Source organism: Sceloporus occidentalis, unplaced genomic scaffold (assembly GCF_023333645.1).
Source record: "Sceloporus occidentalis isolate IW3139 unplaced genomic scaffold, rSceOcc1.0.p SCAF_5, whole genome shotgun sequence".
Lineage (NCBI taxonomy): Eukaryota > Metazoa > Chordata > Lepidosauria > Squamata > Phrynosomatidae > Sceloporus > Sceloporus occidentalis.
The window spans coordinates 50549385-50573012 of NW_028316985.1; the positions used below are offsets into that span (position 1 = coordinate 50549385).

The window sequence follows — 23628 nt, forward strand, 5'->3', positions numbered from 1 at the left end:
TGCTTTTGTCACAGCTTAATTTGAAAAGCAGCTTTAAAGGTGAAATTAGATATGACATGATACATGGGGGTGCTGTTGTTTTGTATTTCTTCCACATTCTTGTTAATTTCTAATTAAAAATCAACAACAACCAGATGATAAGGAAAATACCTGCTGGATCAGACCAAAGGGCTGTTGCCCATATTCAATGTCATTTCAATATTTTTAGTACTTATAGTATTTGTGAAGACATATTAAAAAAGTATAAAGTATAATTTCTTTTTTCTTTTCTTTTTTCTACAAAAATTACACTTTGCTTTCAGTTAACTGTAAGAATGGGATATGTTTTGGCCTCTGTTGTTTAAAAATTCAATTTGTTTCTTGCCCATATTTTTACATGGTGGTTTCTTCCCATTCTAGTTCTACATCACCTGCAAAAATAAACAGATGCAATGGTTGAAACTTTTAAATATTAATCTTCATAGGTTATATGTAATAGTTTAATGCAAATTTAAGACATTTTTAATACACACACACACATATAATATGTATAGCCTTAGATCCATAAGTCAAAGGAAGAGCAACATCTTACCAGCCACTGTGGTAAGATATATTTTGTTTGCTGCCTTTCAATGTTTGTAATGTATTTTTTTCTTGCTTATCATTTATTCAAATGTGAAATTCCCCAGTGCCCCTTTCAGGGTAGTAAACAAATATATGGTAAAATATGCAAATAAAAAAATAAGAATATGTTTGAAAAGGAAAAAAGATATATTAAAATTCATGAACAGTCTAGGAATATAAAATATACTTTTCTTCCATTAAAAAAAATAACAATATTGATACCAGGGAGAAATTTCTGGGGAGGAAATTTCCACAAATAGGGAGCCACCAAACCAAAATAGTCTCTGATGTTTGAATTGTATGTGTGTGTGTGTGTGCGCGCGCGCACGCGCGTGCTAGACAGAGATTCTTGATACCTTAGTTTATCTCTCTTCTTATGACTCCTGGCAGTTTGAACACTGCATGATGACAATGATAATGATATCAATGTGTTAATATCACTTTACAAAGTTCAAGAAGATGGACTTTTGCTCTAAGGAACGTCAAAAGGGAGAACAGCAAGAAAGTAAAAGATACGGTAGGAGATATATAAAGAGAAGAAAAACATGCAGGAAATGATGACAAAATGGAATCTGTAGAAACCTTCATTTAAATGATGTGTCCTGTTATTAAATAGGAGAGGAAAGTCCGAACAGTTTGAACGAGAAAAAGAAATCTGTAATGCTAAGGTTGGTATGGCAGGAAGAGTGCAGATCATAGAGAGGAGTATATGAAGATATGAAAAGACAGAGGATAGAGGGGAGACGACCACATAAAGGAGGAGCTTCTTTTGAATCTGGGAGTGGACAGTGGAAAATATTTAAGAAAAAACTTATCATGCTCAGAGCAAACAAGACAACAAAGATCTTGACAAAATGAGGTGGCCAAAGACCAAAGAAGAAATTTTTTTAGAAGTCAAGGTAAGAGATATCCAGAAAATGAAACAGAATTTTTACTCAGGAAGGTTCTTGTTTCTTTCTTTCTTTTTTGCATTTTTTTTATACTAAGGAAAAGTGATGTAATTTGGATAAATATAGACTAAATATAAAGAGCAAAGGGGGAAGAGGACTAAAAAAATTAAGTGAAAGTTTTACACATCTTCACTATACTAAAGAGTGACATTGCCAATGGATACTGAAGGATATGAAGAGAGAATGGTTTGATAGTAAAGGTGAGGTGTTTATTATACTGATTACTGGATTGCAAACAATGAATACTAACTGTATTCATTGAGTTGGAGGAGGCCGAAATTAATATAATTAAAAATTATAAAACTAATTATGTTTTTCAAAACATACTATTTCAATAAGGCCAAGTATGTACTTTTCATTTTAAGGAACACATCTTTTTTTTTGGCACATATCTGTTTACCTTCCATGGCATCCAAAGAATCCATCTTTTGCAGTACTGAATAATTAACAAAACATACAGGCTGGCTGCTCCGCTTGATTGTCAATAAGTCCAAAACACACTGGTGCAAAAATATATATTGTGCCTACAAAATGTGAAAATTAAAAGTTACTCAGCTTAGTTTATTTGTAGATGGCGTGCCTGCACTAATATGGAAATGTTTTGAAGCTATGTTGGAATATCATGTTGATTGCTTTTAGAAAAAGAACATTTTAATAGCAAATTTCTGATCTCTTGCAATCTGAAGGGCATTCTGGGTTATTTCCAGTCCTCGGAAGAGGAAGTGAAACCATGTTTACTGTTTCAGTGTCTAACTTCCTGCTTCTAGGATCTCTGCCCACCTGGAATGGAACTGAAAAAAGCAATAAAAACCCTTGTCTAATGAACTAAAAAAACTGATTAATGAAGCTAAATACTGGGTCACATAAAAATTAAATCCGTAATCTTATATGGCAGTTATAAAGTAGCAATGTGGATTTAGGCACTCATGACTGTTTGATATTCATGATCCCTGTGTAGCCCCTGGGATACGTAGGACTTTACTGCACACACTTTTGCTCCTGATCTGGGCATGGGCAGGGAATGTGTGTGGTTGAGTGAAAATGCATTTTATTGCATGCCATACTGTCCTCAAAGCGACCTCATGTAATTTAGTTTAGGGGCTACATAGGGACTGTGAAAGTCCCCCAATCTGCACTTACTGGGAAGCAGCAACTGTGATTATTAGGGGTCTGTTCCCCTGCTGGCCACCATTCTCGCTCACCCTCATCATGCAAATGATCTCCACCATGAGGGAGAAATGCAACAGGGGTGCATGTTGCACAACAAATCAGTGGCAGTAAGGTGTGGAAACAATCATCAGCTGCTTTCCAAATAAAAGGGGAATAGCCTCCCATTTATCAATTCATTTCATTTATTTCATTTGCATGCCACATTTCTCCCTGAGTGGGACCCAAGGCAGTGCCCAAAGAGAACCAGTTTAAAAACTTTAACAATAAAAATTTAAAAATGTATACTTTATAAATAAAAAAACACATATCCCAAACAAGAGGCTTCCTTGCTTACATATTAAAAGCCTGCTGAAACAAAAAAAGGTCATAGTGGTTGTTTTCTGGTAAGTAGGAGCCAGAATTCACTGCATAGTGCAGTGAGTGTGGTGCTTAAACATACACAAAGACCATGGAGGATTCCTGACATAAGTATGGTGTGGCAAGACCAAAATAAGTGGTAAAAAAACCTCCCAAGTGGCTCCCCTCCCCTTCCACATATTGAGCACAACAGAATCCTGAAAATGAACAATTCATGCAGCGGAGAGGAAAAGAAGAACAGGAAGAACCATAATTCAAGGTAAGGTTTTGCTAATTTAGGTGATATTTATGAAAACGTGATATGTAGGCTTTCAATTTCTTACCAGATTTTGAACCATACACATCCTTTCACTTCGCAGCTCAGCTACAAGTCCATAGATATCCACAAAGTCATGGTCATTTATATGCTGCGTTATATGGTCAAGGGCGATATAAATGCCTGTTCTTCCAACTCCAGCACTACAAGGTACAAGTGAGGTATTTGCACATGACTGTCAATTCTAAAATATCTAATGGATAATTAAGCTGCAGTAAAAGGAGATTACAGTTCAGATAAAATATTATTTAAATTTATTTTTAGGGATACACTGTTTTTCATAATACTGATTCCCTTGGTACCTTTTGTTGCATAAAGACTCCTGAATTCTCCAACCTCTACTGCACAATCAAATTAAAATAATAAGAACTTTTTGTTGTTGTTATGTGCCTTCAAGCTGACTCTACCTTAAGCTAAATCTCTCACAGGGTTTTCTTGGCAAGATTTATTCAGAGGATTTTTTGCCACTGCCTTCCTCTGAGGTCTTAGTCCAACACTCAAAACCCTGTCCTATGCAGATTCCAGTAGTTAGTTGCTCATTTTGTGCCTTTACTTATATTTATGAAGATTTTCATTATGATGGTGTAGCTGCTGTTTTGCAGCTAGTCCATTTCATTCCTAATTTACTGGTCCAGGCTTTTGGCTAATTGATGGATCAGATATATGAAGCAGGTTTTCTTACATCTCCATAGCTGTAAGAAACTACTAGTCCTATGCTTCACAAGTGACCAGAGCATCTTCCCTTTGTACTAGTTTTGCCCCCTTGCTGTTGAAACCTATCAACAACCTGTGTAATGATCACTAGCTCTCCAAATAAGCAGTGAGACTACCTGAACTGGATAAAATGCATTTCTATTCCTGACAAATTAATGGTTCTGTTTAGTGTTAAGTTTGTACTGAAATAAATGATTTGCTTACCTGCAATGAACAACTATGGGTGTACTGTCATGTGCTCGGCTGGCACGAATTAGCTTTACAAAATGGACCAATGATGCACTTGCTTCAGGTACTCCATGTTCTGGCCAAGCAGTAAAGTTACACTGACGCACCATCATGCAATCCCCATGCTTGCAAACACAAGTTGAAATAAATTAAGATCTTGGTTTAGCACTGCAAAGACTTCTATTCATAATCTGGGAACTCACAAATACACTGAATTCTAGTCATTTTTATGGCACCATACTAAGTCATTCCCTCTAAGATAATGATTGAATAATCCAATTTTCCCAACAAAATAATAAAAATTGTTGGAAGATTAATAATGTCACTAATTGTTCTGATTTTTGACAGTGGGATAAACTGATATTTGATGAAGAACTCAAGAAGACTATCATAGAGACATTAAAGCTATGCTGGAAAATGTACCACCCGCCTCCTAAAACTATTACTAAATGCTGTTAACAAGAGGTTAAGAAAGTTCTGAGTATTTGGTTGTTTCATATGTTGCTACCATTTGATGCGGCATACTGGTCAATCAAGACATCTCTAAATTCAGCTGCCAAGACTAAGTCATACCTGCACACACACCATTTAGTATCTCATTACTCAGTGCCATAACACTCCATAACCTTTGGCAGAATGCATAAACTGCTTCCTTTTCTGAAAGCTCTGAGTGATGACAATGAAAAGTTGTTTCTGCACTTTTCATTTCTGACCACTGCTTTGTACAAGTCATCACTCAGCATTTCAGTAAGAGAGTGATGAATGTGTTAGTGTGAACTCATCCACAAACTGACTGTATTTCCTTTGGATCAGATATACTATACCCCGGTGTTGTACAACAGTGGATGCCAGGAATAAGGTGTGAAATCCGTGTGTGTGTGTGTGTGTGTGTGTGTGTGTATGGTAGTATAAAGTGCATAGCTATAGCAATCTCAAACAATTAATATCAGTCACACAGTGAGTTCATATATCCTTAAAACATGTATAAGCATTAAAAAAATTATATAATGTGAAATGTTTTTCTATAAGAAAACAACTCCATCATCCCAAAGCCTCAAAAGGCAATGGAGGACTCAGGTGGAGGTTGAGTGTTTTGATTGTTTGACTAATGGTTTTAATGATTTATTTTATGTTTTGTCATTGTTATATTTTGAGTTTTTGTTGTATATGAAGAGGGGGAGGGGGAATTATGTGTATTGCGTTGAATTGTATTAGAGTTGTATTGTATTATATTTTTGTATTGAATTCCATTAGAGTTGCATTTGCTATTTTTATATAATGTTTGTGGGAGCAAAAGGGACCATGTTCTCTTGTTGTTACTGTATTATTGCTGTACTGCATTATTGTATTGCCTTTCTGTTATTTTGCTGCCAGGGGAGTGTCAGGAATTGCTATCTAGATGTTATGCCTCATTTATTACCATATTATGTATTTTGGATTTTGTACTTTGTATTTTTATTAAGTATTATGCTATGTCATGTACTTTGGATTATGTTTGTTGTATTCTTTATTCTTTATTTCTGCTTTTGTAGAATTGTTTTAGTGTTATTATGTTTGTTGTGCTACAATTGGTGGGGAGGCTATATTTTTTGTATTTGATACCTTTCTTTTGTAATATGCTTTGATTCCGTGAGGGAAAAGCAGAATATAAATAAATAATTTATTATTATTAGGAGTCTGCTAAAATTCAAGGCTTATAAACAAAGGAAAGAAATTCAGAAACAATAATCAACACCAGTGCTAATGATTATAAAAAATATTTTTATTAGAGATGTATTAAATATTATTTAAATGTTAAATTATTAAAATGTTACATTTATAGAGTTTAAGAATTAAACCTATTATTATTAATAATAAATAAACAGCTTCATTTATATACCACTTCATACTGAACTAGCAGTGTCTAAGCGGTTTACAACTGTAAGCTAATTGCCCCTAACAATCTGGGTACTCATTTTAGCGACCTCAGAAGGATGCAAGCCTGAGTTAAGCTTGAGCCCTTTCGCTGGTATTGAATTGGCAACCTTGTGGTTTGGAGTGAGTGGCTGCAGTACAGGCATTTAACCACTGCGCCACCAGTATAATATAATATATTATATTATATAACCTGGATGCTTTGTTGTTGGCAGTAACTCTTTAAAATCAAAAATAATTAATAACAAGCATTCTGAAGAACCAGTTGTGTTTAAGATTAAACTCAGACATTTTAGCAAAAGAATAATCACTGTTGCCACAGAATGTATAGATGATCTTACCCTTTCAATTTTCAAATCCCTTATGGTCCAGTCTATTTGAATGTCTTCAACTAATTTGGTAATCACTATATCTCCAAAAACAGTCACTGGTATGTTGTCTTCAGGCCAGTACTGGTGACATCTTATCTAAAATCAGTATGGAATAATATGGCTCATAAAAATGATAACACAAGTTTCTTTGATTCATAATTGCTTGTTATAAAGTATAATTTTTATCTGAATAACTTACTCGTCCTTTTTCAAAACACTGAGATAGCATAACAAGGGTTTTTGCTCGTGTTTCCCATACCATTCTCCAGAAATCTCCTACTGTGCCTGGGAGTGGTCCTTGAGTTGCAATAAATTCATTTGGACATAAATAACCCTAAGGGAAAGATGTACTTTAATAAATATCAATTTAAAAAAATCAAGTTCATCATTTGAAGTCATAGGACTATACTCTTAACAGGAATGTTCCTCATCGGTGCATAATGATTTCCAGAATGTTAATGAGAAAACTCAGTTTATTGCCATAGATATTCAAAAGAATTTGCAGTGCTGAAGATAGGTGTGTATGTGCGTTGGGGGGAATTCCCAGGACATGGACCTCTAGGGGTCCCAGGCTTCTTGAGATCTGGATAGTAACAAAACAGCATTGCAAAATGAATTTTAGTATCTGAAGAGCCTGAATAATATCTATAATGTTGGTTGTTAACTCTGGATGCATAGGCAATGATCCATCTTGCTCCAGTTTCATTTGCAGTTCTCAGCAGTTCAGGGAATATGTATAACTTTCCAAATGAGCATCCATTGTCATTACTTTTATCTAGCAGATACTGTTATCACTAGAAACCACAGGCATTTGTAAAAATAATGGTGGTTTATCATATACAAGTGAGACCTACATAAAAATGTCATTTTCAAGGCTTCAGCTTGGCACTCATGCCTTTTCCCAGGATACTTGATTCTGTTCTCCTGTTTCCCTCAATTTTCTGAATTTTTCACCACCAGACACTTAGCATTACGTTGCCACCAAGTAGCCACCTTGTTTTGTTTTGTATTTAAATATACCTCTGCAAACACCTTGAAGCTTTCCCAAGAATACTGATATCTCCCTCTTGTTAGTAGATAATGCCATTCTGACTAGACAAAGACAAACACTCACCTCTGAATTTTGGAAACAGACTTTATTGCAACTACTCTGAGCCACAGAAATTCAAAAACAGACATAGAAATATTCACATTTATGCATTCAGAACACACACACACACACTCAACTAGTCCTGACCCTACAATACTCTTGATATGAATCTTCCGCCTTAGTTCTATAAATAATCAAATATGCTTGGCATAAACTGTGCTACAAAGGGAGTATGGCATTGTCATTACTATATTTACTTTAGTTAATTTTTCAGCAAAGATTTAAGAACATAAGAATATCAGATCTGACTATGGGTCTATTTAGTTCAGTATCTTATTGGAATAGAATGCACATAACAAATATAAAATTTTGCATTGCTAAGTTACAGTCTCTCATCTCATTCTTGCAATGGAGGGAATTAACATAGCTTTCCCAAGCCACCTGTTCTGTATATTAAGTATCAGATAACCAATAAACAGCTGTGAATTATTTGACCTGTAAGTATCTTGATTTTTATTTGATGTGAGTTTAATTCTGTCAAGGACTAATCATTCTCCACTGTGAATAAACCCTGGAATATCTTCTGTAGAAACAATATTGGTGAAAAGAAAACCAAATGGACAGAATGTATGCCAATAGTGTTGATTTGCAAAGTTTTCTCCTGCACTGAATTATTCCAGTGCTCAACTCAAAACAAAGAAATTACCTTCTCTTTTTAGCACAAAGGAAAGGATGTGCAGAAGAAAGACACTTAAATATTCTTGCACAGATTAATTACATTTTCTCCTTTTAGGACTGGAACTCCTCATTCCTATTGTTTCTAATGAAGAAATGAGTAGACAAAGTGGACAATGAGTGGACACTTATCAATCTATAGAAAATGTGGATGTTTAAGTCTATAGTGTAACAGAGAATATCATATCTGAAGTACAGTAGTCCCTTTTTGTCTGCTAGCAGTAATCACTTTTAATAATGATATGGCACATTAGCACTAATAAAAATGCATTGTAAATGACTATATTGATTGCAGTTATTGGATGTTGCTTAATATTCCCAAATGTCAAAAGTAAGTCATAGGGTATTCTTATGAATAAGGTTAAAATGAGTGTTGTGTTTTAAAAGATTTGTGATTTAATGACCAGACAGCAGATAGCTGCTTAGAACTATACCCTTATCTCACTATTACAAATTGGACAAGTCTCTCTGAGGATCAGTTTCCCATCTGTAAAATAGGAGCAATGGGTCTTCATAGGTCATTAGTGACAACAAACATATTAGTTTAAATCTAGTTTTTAGTCCCAGCTACAGTAGTTTTATTTATTCAATGGAAACCTAGTAAGCCAACAGTTGTATACAATCTATTGATTCAGTGGGTTTACTGTAGTTTTGATTTTGACCACTGATAATTGCCAAGTACTTTGTATACAAGAAAAAACACTGTTTAATCCTCAAGAGAGTATTCCAGAAAACAGGAACAATGCAGCTACTGAATGCATGTCTTCCCCCACCTGCCCCAAAAAACTAGACCAGGAAACGGTGTGCAGATATGAAGATGTCAATAAATTTAGTATATATATAGATGTGTTTCTGGGCATTACTTCTTTTCCAGAAAATTTGGTGCTATAATGTTTGCTGCACTGCTTGTTACTGTTTCCTTTGTATGATTTCCCATTACATTTTTGTGGAAAAAAGAGAAACAATTAACCATGTAAGAATTACAAGGCTTCCAAAGACTGTGATAACTGAACCATGAAAATAAATTGGCATAAAACTCCCTCAGTGCATTAGTCTACCAAGTCTTACTTACACTTCCTATTCATTTCCTGTGTTTTTAAAGCCTTCTCCAGTGTCGAAATTGATCCAGCCCCCCCCCCCCCTTTTGTGGTCAAAATGTGCCCTATTGCCTCTAGAGGACATTTTGGGGCAAAATATATTTTTAAAAATGTTTGCAAAATGTTTCTACTGTTGGCTGTCCCAGGAGGCCTCCAAACATTATTGGAAATGACCTCAATGTCCCCTAGAGGCCATTTAGGGGCATTTTGAAATTTTTGACCCTTGGGGGGCCCTGAGGTGCTACCTGTAACTCATGGGCTGCATACTGTCCATCCCAAATTTACATAGTGAAAGACTTTGCTGCAGTCTAAAGAAAAAGTGACATTCATTTCCTGGTTTTTTTTTTTTTTAAGGCTTCTCCTCGGCTTAAAATGGTCCAGGGAGACCCAATAACATATGGGTGAATATGCCCCCATGGGCCCTAGATGGTATTTGGGAGCAAAAATACTTTCTGGTTTTCTTGTTTGTTTGTTTTTGGTTTTGCAGAGGTAAGTATGGCTTTCTATGAACCCCTAAGGCAATGATGGCAAACCTTTTAGAGGCTGAGTGCCCAAACTGCAACCCAAAATCCACTTACTTATCACAAAGTACCATTTCCCTCTGGTTTTCTAGTTACGAACGCTGTGCTGGGGCAATGGCATACGTGCCCACAGAAAGGGCTCTGAGTGTCCCCTCTGGCACTCACCACTACTGGCCTAGAGGACCAAGGCAGCCCCCTAGTCCTCCACAGTTGCCCACCCTAGATGTAGATCATGACAGACTATGCTATCCAAGAAATGGAAGTCCTACAATTTGATTGTTGGGAAGCAAGTTGGGGAATATTATTAAATATTATTATTTAATAGTAATGTTTAAAAATATTGAGTATTCCTCAGCCTTGCTTCTCAACAATCAAATTGTGGGACTTCCATTTTTTTTATAGTCAGCCATAATTTGTCGTGAAATCCAAAATCTAAGATTGCAGTCATTTTGAGATTAATTGCAATAAGTGTTGAACTGTATTCAGTACAGGCTTTTGTTTCCTACTTTAGTAGGCTCCAGCATTATTTACAAAGGCCTAAATCCAGCTGCTAGTGCCAACTATAGCAGACCTACTGAATTATTGGATAGAAGGGCAGTACTCAATGTTCAGTGGGCCTACTCTAACCAATGAGAGCCAGCATGGTGTAGTGGTTTGAGTGATGGGACTAGACCCTGGAAAGAACATAGTTCAAATGTCTGCTCAGCCATGGAACCTAGTGGGTGATCTTGGGCAAGTCACAGTCTCTCAGCCTCAAAGGAAGTTAAGGGCAACCCCCCTCTAAAAAATCTTCCTACGAAAAAAATTGTGATAGGGTTGCCATAAGTCAGAAATGACTTGACAACAACCCTGCCCATAACTAGCTATTAGATTTAGGCCAGTCTGCACCAGAAAAATATTAATATAAGTCTTATTATATCTGGATAAAAATGAATTTAGAGAATCACATTACATTATAGCAAGAGAAGAAATAATACTGCAACAGGATAAATGAAAATTTAGACCAATCATTTAAAAAAATAAACATATTAAAAGCAAGGCAAATGTGATATTAATTACAATTGATTCCAAACTTACAGAAACATAGCTGGCATTGATGTAATCAGATCCAGGTATACTTGCATCAGGCATTAGCTTCACCCGGTTGTTGTTATCTGCAGTAGAAGTAGAAGCAAGGCAATAGCTGTTGTTTGTTTTGAAATGTTAGACAGATACTTCTACTGCAGATATATCAAGTATAGATAGACACACATAGATGTAAAAACAGTATTTTAGTGTTACAATTTGTGGTATTCATAGGCCTACACACACAATTTATCAAGCAGATCCCTCCTACCATGTCAAAACTTTATTTCCCTCTTTGCCTCTACAACCTACTCCATACTGGCTCTCAGTAAAGATATGCTATGATATAAATAAAACACTTTAATAGGATATTAAATTTATGTCCAAAAATAAATAGGTTGTTTTAAATTTGGTGTGGAAATTGTATGGTCTTCCAGATGTTGCTGATTTGCAACTCACAGGAGCCTATGCCATCATAGCAAATGGTGAAGAATTCTGGAAGTTGCAGTTCAGCAATTTATGGAGGACTGCATAGTCACTATCCCTGGCCTAGATCCAATGTTAGAGTATAACCAGTGCAATCAGAAAGTTAGTCGTGACTAACATGTTCCATTAATTTCAATGTGTCTATTATAGATAGGAGAACTACTGGATTTAGCCCCTTCAAAAGTAGTAATCCTGTTAGTGCATTAGTCTGTGTTATATCACAAATAGACCAGAAACATCAGGTTTTAGCATTGGTAAACAGAGTAAGCAGCAGCTGTTAAGAAAAGTTAACAGCACAGAAATGTGGCTACATTAACAGAGGAATGCACTGCCCCCCATCTCACATCACAGCTAATGCTTAAAATAATAATGGCATTTCTTGTCTTATTAAGTGAAAAATGAAGCAGTGTTAAACTACAGAGAGACAGACTCCTGTCTCCTGTGATAAAATCTATCCTTGACTTACAAGTTACCATATATTCACTCTGATCTTTAGTGGCACTCTTACACAGTACATTTGTGAGTTTCCTTATGAATGCATCATTATGTTCCAAAGGAAAGGAAAGTTAATATAGAAACAGACGAATGTATATTTGTCAATATATAAGAAATTAATTTTTTCACCATGAGAAAAAAAAATCCAGCAGGAGATGTTATGTCACAAAGTTAAGTAATTATTTAAAATTATGTGGGCCTATTACTTAGTCCCATCTGGAGCAACCTCATATACCTAATTGCTGAACAGTGAATCAACATGTGGAAAAAATCCCATTGACACTGCATGTCTACTCTGCTTGGAACTAACAAGGTACCCTTCAAATATTTTGCAGATGAAAACAGGAGCACACACAGTCAAGAAACATCAGGGCATGGTTATGGCAGTGAAAGTTATTAAGCTGAGTTAATTGAGTGCAAAGTACTCTTGTGTACAGTTTGCAGCAGTTGAAGTAAGCTGAGGAAGTGAGAGGAGGAGAATGAAACTCGGACATTTGAAAAGCAGTTGAAAGAGTGGAATGACAGAGGATTAACTGGGACTTCTTGCCAAATCAGAACAGTTGGAGGACAGGATTCAGGCTATGATTTCTTGTAGCACCAGCAAGAAAGCTAAATGATAATGATAAATAGCTTTCAATAAAACAACAAAAACTAGACAGAGAAATGATGATAGGTCCAAGCTACCATCTGCACTGAGAGCCCCCCTAACCTCATTTAAACACCAGAGTAGAACTAAAAGTTCAAGATGCATTTTACATATACAGAGTTGGAGAAAAGATTAATTTGTAAAATGAAACATACATGGCTTGATGTTTGGGAAACGGTTTTTAGACCTGTTCCAAGGAAGATCGGCATCAGTTGAGGCAAGATCTGGAAGAAACTTGGGAAGTTCCTACAAAATATATAATACATTAGAATCTCTTTCAAGTTATTTTTGTTATAAATAAATCATAATATCATTAGATCAGAAGTAAATATGCACTGAAGAAATATAATCTTATTGATACACATAGTTCATCCCTTGGGAGGCGGCATACAGAAGATGAGGCATGTAAAAATGTATTTTAACTATGAAACTCTTCTGGCAGTCTTACATAAATAAACTGCTTTCTTTTTTTTTTTTTAAGTGATAGTAGTGGAAAAAATGATCTTTTTACTGACACAAATGTTCACATTTTGAAAAATAAAAAATACCTGAAATTCCAATACTCATTTATTGCAAAAATAAGGGGTTTCCTCATATTGTGAGGCATTCCATCATTTGCCCATGTGAAAATATATATATACAGTCATGATGAGATCGAATGAAACAATTGCATTCAACTGCATCATTCCAGTACAAGGAAAGACTGGGAGGGGGTATGTGAAATATATTGGATTTCTAAAGGCAGCTGATAACATTACCAAAGCCTTTCACCTCTCTGTCAAACTTTGTTACATCCACCATGTCAAACGTTAAGCTGCAGAACAGACTGTCAGGCTGAACTATCTAAGCTTATATGAACTTTCACATTAGAAGTCTTGATAAAGTCAGTCTATCATTCTCTTTGTCTTGTGTGGGGATTTTAAGGAAGGAAATCAAATAGGGCAGGGCTTTTTTCTTGAACCATTTTATGTAGCAACAGCAGCCTAGGTAATCCATCAGTGAAATATTTTTTTCTTGATTTTATTTTGCTTTATTTTATATTATTTTGGGAGAACAATTGTTACAGCTCCAGAACAAGTAGGCATTTAATCACGCAAGGATAACTGGCAAATTGTTTTTCCTCACTGAACTCTGTCTTGATGGAGGAAGGACTAGAAAATATAATCTGGGCATAAGAATTAGGGATAAGGGAAGAGATGAGCTTCCCTGTTCAAATATTAAACATAAATTGTGTACAAGGAATAGAAGTGTCAGATTAATACCCACAAAGACAGAATACACTGGATTAAGTTTGTGTTGGGGGGGGGGGGATGAAAGAACAGGCTTAAAATCAAATTGTTACCAAGTTTATCATTTTCACCAGCAATTTTTAGTGACTTCAAATTTCTACTAACAAAGTTGCTTATGTCCTTGGGAGATGTCATACTCCTGATCATTTTGACAACAAATCCCCTCAAGAAAATTTCACCACATTTTGGATTCTCGCTGTACCATTTTAGGCCCAAGAGAGGTCATTTTTCCAAAAGGATGTGACCTGGAAATTGATGTCTGGTTTACTTGCTGCTGAAAAAAGGCTTCACTTGGACCTAAAAGGGTCATGGTGGGGGAAGAAGTGTAGTAAAATTATACCCACATTCCCAAAGGGGTGATGGGGGCATTTTTAAAAATTAAGGGAGTGTGTCCTGGGGTTCCATATGCCACCCAGGAGCTATACCTTCTCCATTAATGGCACAGCAGAAGAGCCAAAATGGGGGCAGGGAAGGAGTACACCAAAAGAGATGAGTTGTGCAAATTCTAAATCTCCTCGTGCCCAGGGATACAGATACAATGCTGACACAATAATAGGCCTGAATAAAAGATATGCTCAGCAATTTCCAGAAATCCCAGACTGGAAGGAATTTAGAGTCATCACAACTTCAGCTGACTTAGTAGTTAGCTTGGCTGGTATGTAGCCATCTTGGCCATTCAGGACTGTGTTCTGCCATACTAGTTAAATGGTTTCTAATTAATTAATTAGATTTTTTAGCAGATTACTATGGTACAACATGTCTCCAAATGTTGTTATCTTGATAAGATGGAACTTCAGCCGTTTTCAGGGGGGAAAAATCCTTACACACACTACGGTATACCCAGAAGTATCTTATGAGTCCAATATTAAATGCAGACCAAGACTGCTCAAGGCTGTCCAAGATTCAGTAGGAAATACTATTAATCTTGTTTTTCTTTTGTTATTTGTTATGAGGATGAAATACTATAATCTAACAGTATAACTGTCAATTGATTTTTTTCTTCATTATTCACAGATCCAGATAATGAACAGTTCATGGCAAATCTATAAAACCACAACTATAAAGTCATTGGAGAATGACAAACGATTAAGAGGATAGCAAATGTCTCCATGGAGTGATGAACCTCTTAAATAACAAAAAGGTATCTATTTTTGACATTTTAAAAACTTGATATCCATATAAAAGAAGTTACTTAACAAAAAAAAATGAAAAGTCAAGACTTAAACATAGTTTTGGTATGACATAGTTATTATATAAATGTCATGCATATTTTGGAAAACTTAGACTGACAATACTGCTAAATGAGATACTGCTGATAGTGATTTTACAGCTTGCAGTTAACTGTGAGCTACTCGTGTGACACCCTACTGAGATAAAAGAGAGCTAAACAAGAACACTGCAATGCAATGATTTTACCTAGCTCCCCTTTATTTCACTTTAGGTAAAAAATGTACTTGGAAGGTTCAGTTGAGTGGAAGTGATTTACATGTTAACGTGTGTGTTGGTTTGTTATTGAACATCCTGAGGCCTTGCCATTGAACAACAGACCAACACAGAGATTAGCATGTAAATCAACTCCTCTTAACCAGCGGACACACACTATATATACCCCACTCACTTCCATGCCAGCATTCTCCAAAGATGCCAGCCACAGATGCTGGTGAAACATCAGGAATAAACTCTTCCAGAACATGGGCACCTAGCTCGACAAAACCTACAAAAAACTATGTTTATGCATATGTTTCCCTGATTCCTATTGCTTAATCCCAAGCAGAGAGTAGGCCCATTGAATCACTTATTGAGTGGTAAACTGATAGACAGGTAGATAAATCTACAGAGCTATATAAATAAAGCATAATAATAATCATAATCATAATAACAATAACAATCTACTCTAATAGGAACAGGATTCAGGCCATAATGTATTGGCCATACTCAAGAAATGAAAATCAAGAAATAGGGTGGCATTATTAGTGAGGAGATATGTAGCAAAAATAGAAAAATGATATAATGCCAAGTCTGACGGAATTATATCAGTAAGAATGACAGACAATATAGAAATCAAATAGACTACATAATTGAAAGGAAAAAAAGAAGAAGCTTCATTCCATCTGCAAAAACAAGGCCAGGAGCAGATTGGAGAACAGACTGTGAACTGCTTATATTAAAAATGAGAGAAATACTAAACCAATAATTGTACCAAAAAATAACCTGAAAAACATCCACACAGAATTAAAAGATAATGTAAAAAATAGATTTACACTATTAACCCTAATTGACTGGGAGCCAGAAGAACCTTGGACTGAAGCCAGGGGCAGTGTTAGAAAAGAATGCAAAAACATTCTATCTGTATCCAAAAAGAAAGAGAAGCCTCAATCAGTGGTGTCACTAGGGTCAGCATCACCTGGTACAGTAATTTAAGGTGTGACTGAGCTTCTCCCATCCAACACCATACAGAATCCTTAGTAATTTTTTGTACTAATGCTATTCATAAATCATAATTCTCATACATCACCAAATGTAATGGCAATAATTCTGACATAAATAACCAGCAAAATTAAAAATTTACATTTAAATTACAATATCATGTACACAACCTAAATGAATTTACATGTACATAGTTTCATGTACTTAAAGTGAAATTTTAGTAAGATGATGTGATGCTTCCTTGACTTGCAACCAGATACCAGTAATCTGCTGTAGTGAAAATTCATAGGGAAACTTTTGCATGATGGTACTTGCATGTGGCAGATAATTGCTGTGAGTATAGAATGGCGGAGCAAGGTACTCTTCCAACACTGGAATTACAAAAAGGAATGGCTTCTTCCAAGCAGCCAAACATGGGGAAAAGTAGTAAAAAACAAAGCTACAGTTCTTTCCAAACTAGATTAGATTGATGATGAATGTGAGACAGCAATCACTTCCTTCCCCATAAATCAAATAAGAATTACCACCTTTTGCTAGAGACCATTCAGTCAACCTATATTTTGGCTGATAATGGGAGGAAGATTTAAACTGCCCCAGCATCGTGTTCTATCCTGAAAATTTCTAAGTATTCCATGCCTTCTCCCACTCCTCATGGGACCTCCTCCCATTCTAGATATCACATGGGTAAATTAACATATATTGCTGAAATGACTACATATTTTTAAATGTTTGACTATAATACTTTTGCTGCTGCAGTTCTGATCATACTGCAATAAGAAAACACTAGTACCTAAATGGGTGTAACATTACTTTCTAAACAATCAAGCTGGTAATTGGGTATTGATGATCAAGGGCAGAGTCCTTCATGGCCTTGCCTACTTAAAATGGACATGAAATGTGACACATGAAACGAATGAAGGTCTTGCAATGTTGTGACAACTGCTGGTAACATACCGAAAATTCTTCCTGAAACTTTAGGTTGTTGTTTGCACAAAGCTCTTCAACATGTTGTAGAAAACATTTCTTGCCTATAGGCCTAGAAATAAGAGAAAATACATTATCAGTGAAAAGAAAAGTGTCTTTAAAAGAATTATCAGAATGTTAAAGTGTTATTATCCACTTGATTGACAAGATTAAGATACGGATGATAATTTACAAAAAGGAATCATTTATGTTTGGAATTGTTTTGAAGGTATCTGTTTCTCTAGCTTTTCACTTTAAACCTCCATGGTTTTAGATGATGTAACACAACTGCTGTCTACAAACTATGTTTTACAAAGGTCATAACTCCAAAATGCATTCTTTCCATATGTATGTATTTTTCTAAAGTCACCTTTCAGTTCAGTTCAAGCACATAATGCTTCTTTTGTCACACAGAAACCATTTTATACAATGCAGGGGCTTTAGATATATAAAATATGGCAGTGACTTCATTCCCATAATGACATGGTTTTTAAACCCCAAGGAGTTAAATATCCCTGTATTACTTGCCAAGCTAAAACACAGACATGCAGGCTTCACCCCAGAGAGAGAGAAAGCATTTCTCCAGTTACCATGCAATTAGTCATGCTTTTATGATTTATTCACAGCTTGGAGCTTTTTCTAATAAATATACAAACAGGAACCACACATTACGAATCAGCAAACTAGCAGATCTATAGACACAATGTAAAAATCAATAGACAACTTACTTGATGGATTTTCTATAACTAAGTAACCTGCAACAAAGATTGTGTTAAGAGTTCAGTTTTGAGTCAAGCAAAACTCTGAATTCCAGTTAAGTTCAAGATATAAAAGAGAAAAAAGGAAGGTGTCAATAATATATTCAGTATTTCCAATGGGTTAGTTCTATAGCTCCTTTTGCAGTTGTACCATTACTAAAACTATTTTTTAAATTTTCTTTTTTTGAGGGGAGATCTTAACACTGTGAAATATCATTTGATTTGTATATTTTACGGATCATTCAGCAAAAGTGCATGATGGAAGTTCAACTTGGTAAGATTTTTTTTTCAAAAAAAGAAGAGTATGCAAGAGCAATGTTTTCAAAAGAAAAATTCAAACATTTGGGTTTACCACGGCAAAGAAACTCCATGCATCAAGAATTCAAAGATAGAGCCATGATAGTCTGTAAAATCAATATGTAAAGAGATCTTGTAGCAGCTTTGGGAATAACTGAAAGAAAGAAGTTGGCAGCATGAGCTTTTGTAGACTGCATAAAGGAATCTTATTATGGTTTGATGAATCACAAGGAGTTCTTCTCTTGCACAGAATTTTTTAAAAGTACTTACTAACTGCTATACATAAAATGATGTAACTATAGGTTTCATGTATGTATATATCTGCTTGCTTTTCTGGACCAGTATAAATTGCTTAGCACCTCAGGCCACTGGTGGCCAATGTCCTGTGATCAGGCAGAGGTTGGTGATTGGGTTTAGGCTTGATTCTTCATGATAAAGTTGTACAGGAGTCAGATACTCTTCTGAACATATACCCCCTTCCACTCTATTTCCTTCCCAGACATGATTAATTTCAGAAACTGGGTGGTCATCTCAGAGGCCTTTGGGATGACTTTGCATTTCCTAAAGAAGGGATACTTGCTGAATAGTGATATATATGACACTCTCTTGTCCTATTTTGGTATTGGATGTAAACATTCCAGATTTGTGCAGCAACTACAAAGTAAGGAGCAATATGAAATTAAGTTTGCCTAGTGAAAAGCACTCCTGTACCTTTAATTGGTGTGAGGAAGAAGGAATTTCATCAGGTGTAGCTTATCATGTAGGCAAGACCTACATGAAATTGGAGTAGTGGATTTCCAGATGAGATAATGGTGGGATAAGATTTTTACATCTCTTCATGGAAGAGAAGAGCCAAGGTCCAGCTGAAGAATGTAAAGGATCTGGGGGCATTTCTAAGCTTGTGGGTACTACAGAAGTCAAAGTGAGGGAATGGGACAAATTCCATCAAGCTCATGCAGCTGTAAGCAAACCTTTAAAGGACACTGAGCCTTCAACTTCACTTTCTCATTTACTTCTTAAAAACATCTGGAATTGTTTGAACTTAAAGAGAGTTCTTCAACTCAGTGATGATACCAATGCCTTGTTGAGTTTGCTGCTTTTCATACTAGTATGAGAGGCTTTAAGACGGTTTGAAAGATTTTTAAGATCACATTTTGAAAGCAGAAAATTTAATGACTGTGATTTTAAAAAGTTTTTTTTAATGGACAAAGGACACAGTAACATGAAAAGCTGGAAAGTAATTTTTAAAATTGAAAGATAGGATGTTTTTGTAAGTGTTTTGCAAATAAAATTGACTAAGGAAAGAGATCAGTTTGTTATGGGAATATGGATTGGTTTTGTCTGGTAGAGGTATCACATTGAAAGCAATTTGAATAACAAGAGAAGCTAAATAGACATGCTCTGTCATTGCAACACTGTATCTGAGGAGTCACTGTGCAGACAAGTGTTTATATATGCCGTGTTTGTTCTTTAATAGAACAATGGCAATGATTCAACCCCAGAAAATATATGTGATCAAGTGATTTGGCAGGAGATAGGAAAGAAATTTAATCTGATAAAAAATGACTTCAAGAACTTCAGATTAACAATCTTTGACTTGATTAAAGCAGAAAATCAGAAGATTATTGCCCTGGGGTTAAAACGTTCCCCAGTGAATTCTAACGGGGGCCAGCACAGAGCGTGACAGGAACCCAATGGGGCCCAGAATGCTAGTTTACTGCACGGCAGAACAACAACGACGCCGAGCATCCCCATCGGGTTCCAGGGGATGCCATTTCTGGGCACGCATTGAAACTGTCCCCAGAAATGGCATCCCCTGGAATCTGATGTGAACCCGATGGGAACTCTCGGTGGTGGCGGCGGCATTCTGCCATGCAGTAAACTAGCATTCTGGGCCCCATCGGGCACTGGGGAACGTTTTAACTCCAGTGCGATAATCTTCTCAGATGAAGCAACAAGGTACCGGATGGAGGAGGAGAAGGACTGAGGGGAGATACTGGCATATGAAGAGGGAACCCTGTTGGTGCTGTGGTTAAATGCCAGTACTGCAACCATTCACAGCCACAGGGTTGTGAGTTTGATCCAGGGACTGCCAAGGTCCACTCAGCCTTGCATCCTTCTGTAGATCACTAAAATGAATACCCATCTTGTTGGGGGCAAATTAGCTTCCACATTGTAAATTGCTTAGGGGGTGCTTAAGTGCACTGACAAGCAGTATAGAAATGTACTTGCTATACATTCTATGAAGATGTCAGCCACAAATGCTGGTGAAATGTCATGAATAAACTCTTCTAGAACATGGCCACATAGCCCAAAAAACCCACAAAAAACTATGGATGCCAGCCATGAAAGCCTTCAACTTCATGTACTTGCTATTGTTAAAAAAGAATTATGAATGGCAATTTGCAGCCAGACCAATAATTTTGGACATTAAGAAACAATCTAGCAGAAACCAAGGGAAAGTACTGAATATATTGGAAATAAAAGAGAGGAGAGGAATAAATTTGGACACTTAGGTGCGTTACAGATGCGCCAAAGGGGCGTGCTAGGGTTAGGAAGGGGCGTGGTAGGGTTGAGAAGGGGCGTCACTTCCTGACGCCCCTCAACCCTAGTACGGACTGAGTCCGTACAAAATGGCAGCACCCGTCCACACAGGGGGCGCCATTTTGATGTCGCAGATGCATAGCGTCCGGACGCCGTGAGTGCGTGACTAGCACCTCATGGCGCCACTTCCGGGGCCCAGAAAGAAAGCCCCATTTCGGCATTTCTTTCTGGCTGCGCCCAGGAACCGCACAGTTTGGCCACTGCGGTTCCCAGACGCAGTAACCAGCGCCGGCGGCAGACCGCCCATTTTGGGCGGTCTGTAACATGCCTTAGAAAACATTGCAAAGGAGAAGAGTATCTGGATGATCCTCTGGAAAGACAGTTGAGATGCTGGAAGGAGGAATGCTTTAACTTACAGTAAAGTCACCAGAGAGAACAATGACATTTGGGGAAAGTTTCTGAAAACAATGATGATATTTAGCTCTGAGTTAGATTTTTGGAAAAAGAGAATGATGAGAAAGATGTTAACAAGAGCTGCATCCACACTGCTGAAATAACCCAGGTTCACACCAGTTTAACTGCTGCAGCTGAGTGCTTTGGAATTCTGGGATTTGTACTTTGTTGTGGTACAAGAACTCTCTGACAGAGAAGGCTAAATATTTCACAAAACTACAAATCCCAGAATTCCACAGAATTGAGACATGGCAGTTAAAGCAGTATCAAACTGCAGTATTTCTGCAGTATGGGTGAAGCCAAAATCCATGTGAAGGTTTTTTTTAATGGAAGGATGCCCCCACCTGCCCAGGTTTTAATGATTTTGATGAATTATTTTCAATTTGTACAATTGCAAGTGTTTGAGAGGAAAAAACCCAAAGGTTAAATTTAAAGTATGAATGGATAAAGTAATTATGTTGTTTGAAGCTTAATGTTGACAGTGTAAAAGAAGTTGTGATAAAATTAAGCTTTTCATATATATATATATATATATATATATATGAATATGACATTAAGAAATTGTTTTAAACAATATTAAGGTTAATTTATATATGTGCTGGTGGGTCAGGTAATTAGAAGGGATGATCTCATGAGAGGGGGTGGTGTGGCAGGGGAATCAAATGCTAAATTTGATTTAGCGCCAGCTTGTATGAGATTGAATGTGAACTGAAGAATATTTCCATTTTTAAATAATTTTACTTCAGTTGAAGACTATGGGAATTTCAGTTATTACAGTTAACTTCTAAGTTCAGTTCCTAATGTTTCTGCAGAGTAGATTGATAATGAAAGAAGCTAAACTTGGGATGCTTTACATAAAAATAATGTAATTCACTGCAGTGAATTCACTTAAAATGCAAAAGAGTTGCTCTTGAAGGGAAAGAGAGAGAAATGTCCAAGGGCACTCCTGCTGAATAAAACTCCTGAAGTGCTTTCAAAAGGTTAGGAAAGAAAGATACTGCATACATATTTTAACACAGTCAGTGTAATAGTAGTCATCTAGCTCAGGCTCAAGGAAGCAGCAAGATGCTGAAATATCCCCCATGACCTCCTATGCAGATCAAAGCAATCTCAGGAGGTCTGTCCAATTTAGAAACTACAATTTACAAAGAGAAAATAATGGAATTACATATTAGACAACATGGTATTAAAAATGTATATTTGATGTAGGAATATGATTGTTTGGGAAATAAACATAACAATTTTTATGTTGTGAAGATGATTTTTTAAAAAAAAGTAATTCTCCCAATTGGCAAGGCTGCATTCTGTCACCCTACTTGTTCAACATGTACGCAGAAGATTTCATATGAAGAGCAGGCTTAGAATCAGAATAAGGAGATGTTAAGACAGGAAGAAGAAACATCAGTAATCTACGATATGGGGATGAGACTATACTATTAGCAGAAACCATCACAGATGTGGAATAATTACTAAGGAAGGTAAAAGAAGAAAGTGCAAAGGCAGGCTTATTGCTGAACATAAAGAAAACAAAACAAATGACCGCATCTACATATGTTCAACTTAGATAATGAAAAAATCAAAATATTTAAATAGTTCCCGTACCTTAAATCAGGCATTGATAAGAATGGTGATTGCAGTCAAAAAATAAGAGGATGACTAGTAGGAATGGGAAAGGCAGCCATGAAAGAACTAGACAAGATCCTAAAATGTAAAGATATACAACTGAACACTAAAGTTAAACTCATCCAATCATTTGTATTCCCCATCACGATGTACGGATGTGAGAGTAGACAGTGAAGAAAGCTGATAGGAAGGAAATCAACTCATTTGAGATGTTATACTGGAGAAGAGTGCTGAGGATTCTGTGGATGATAAAAAAGACAAACAAATGGATCCTAGAACACATCAAGCTTTAATGATCCCTGGAAGCCAAGATGAAGAAACTGAGGCCGTTGTATTCTGACCATATCATGAGAAGGCATGACTCACCAGAAAAGACAGTAATGCTAGGGAAGGTAGAAGGCAGCAGAGAGAGGAAAAATTCATGCCAGATGGCTAGAATCAATCAGGGAGGTCATGGGCCTGAATTTACAGGACCTGAGCAGAACAGTGGAGGACAGGGGGTCTTGAAGATGCCTC

At 36.4% G+C, this 23628-nt stretch overlaps 1 protein-coding gene across 2 annotated transcripts in view; it reads right to left on the reverse strand.

The window, feature by feature from the left end:
- Positions 1–316: 316 nt before the first annotated feature.
- Positions 317–23628, reverse strand: part of LOC149312145 (phosphatidylinositol phosphatase PTPRQ-like) — a 136625-nt gene continuing 113313 nt past the window's right edge. For both annotated transcript variants that reach the window (XM_089526810.1, XM_089526809.1), the window contains 10 exons: positions 18166–18192; positions 17429–17510; positions 12914–13004; positions 11144–11220; positions 6823–6957; positions 6594–6719; positions 4315–4463; positions 3404–3539; positions 1954–2077; positions 317–410 (listed from right to left, as the gene is read on the reverse strand). In XM_089526810.1, coding sequence (XP_089382936.1) covers positions 373–410; positions 1954–2077; positions 3404–3539; positions 4315–4463; positions 6594–6719; positions 6823–6957; positions 11144–11220; positions 12914–13004; positions 17429–17510; positions 18166–18192 — 985 coding nt within the window. In that variant the 3' untranslated portion in view covers positions 317–372. The remainder of the gene's footprint in view (positions 411–1953; positions 2078–3403; positions 3540–4314; positions 4464–6593; positions 6720–6822; positions 6958–11143; positions 11221–12913; positions 13005–17428; positions 17511–18165; positions 18193–23628) is intronic.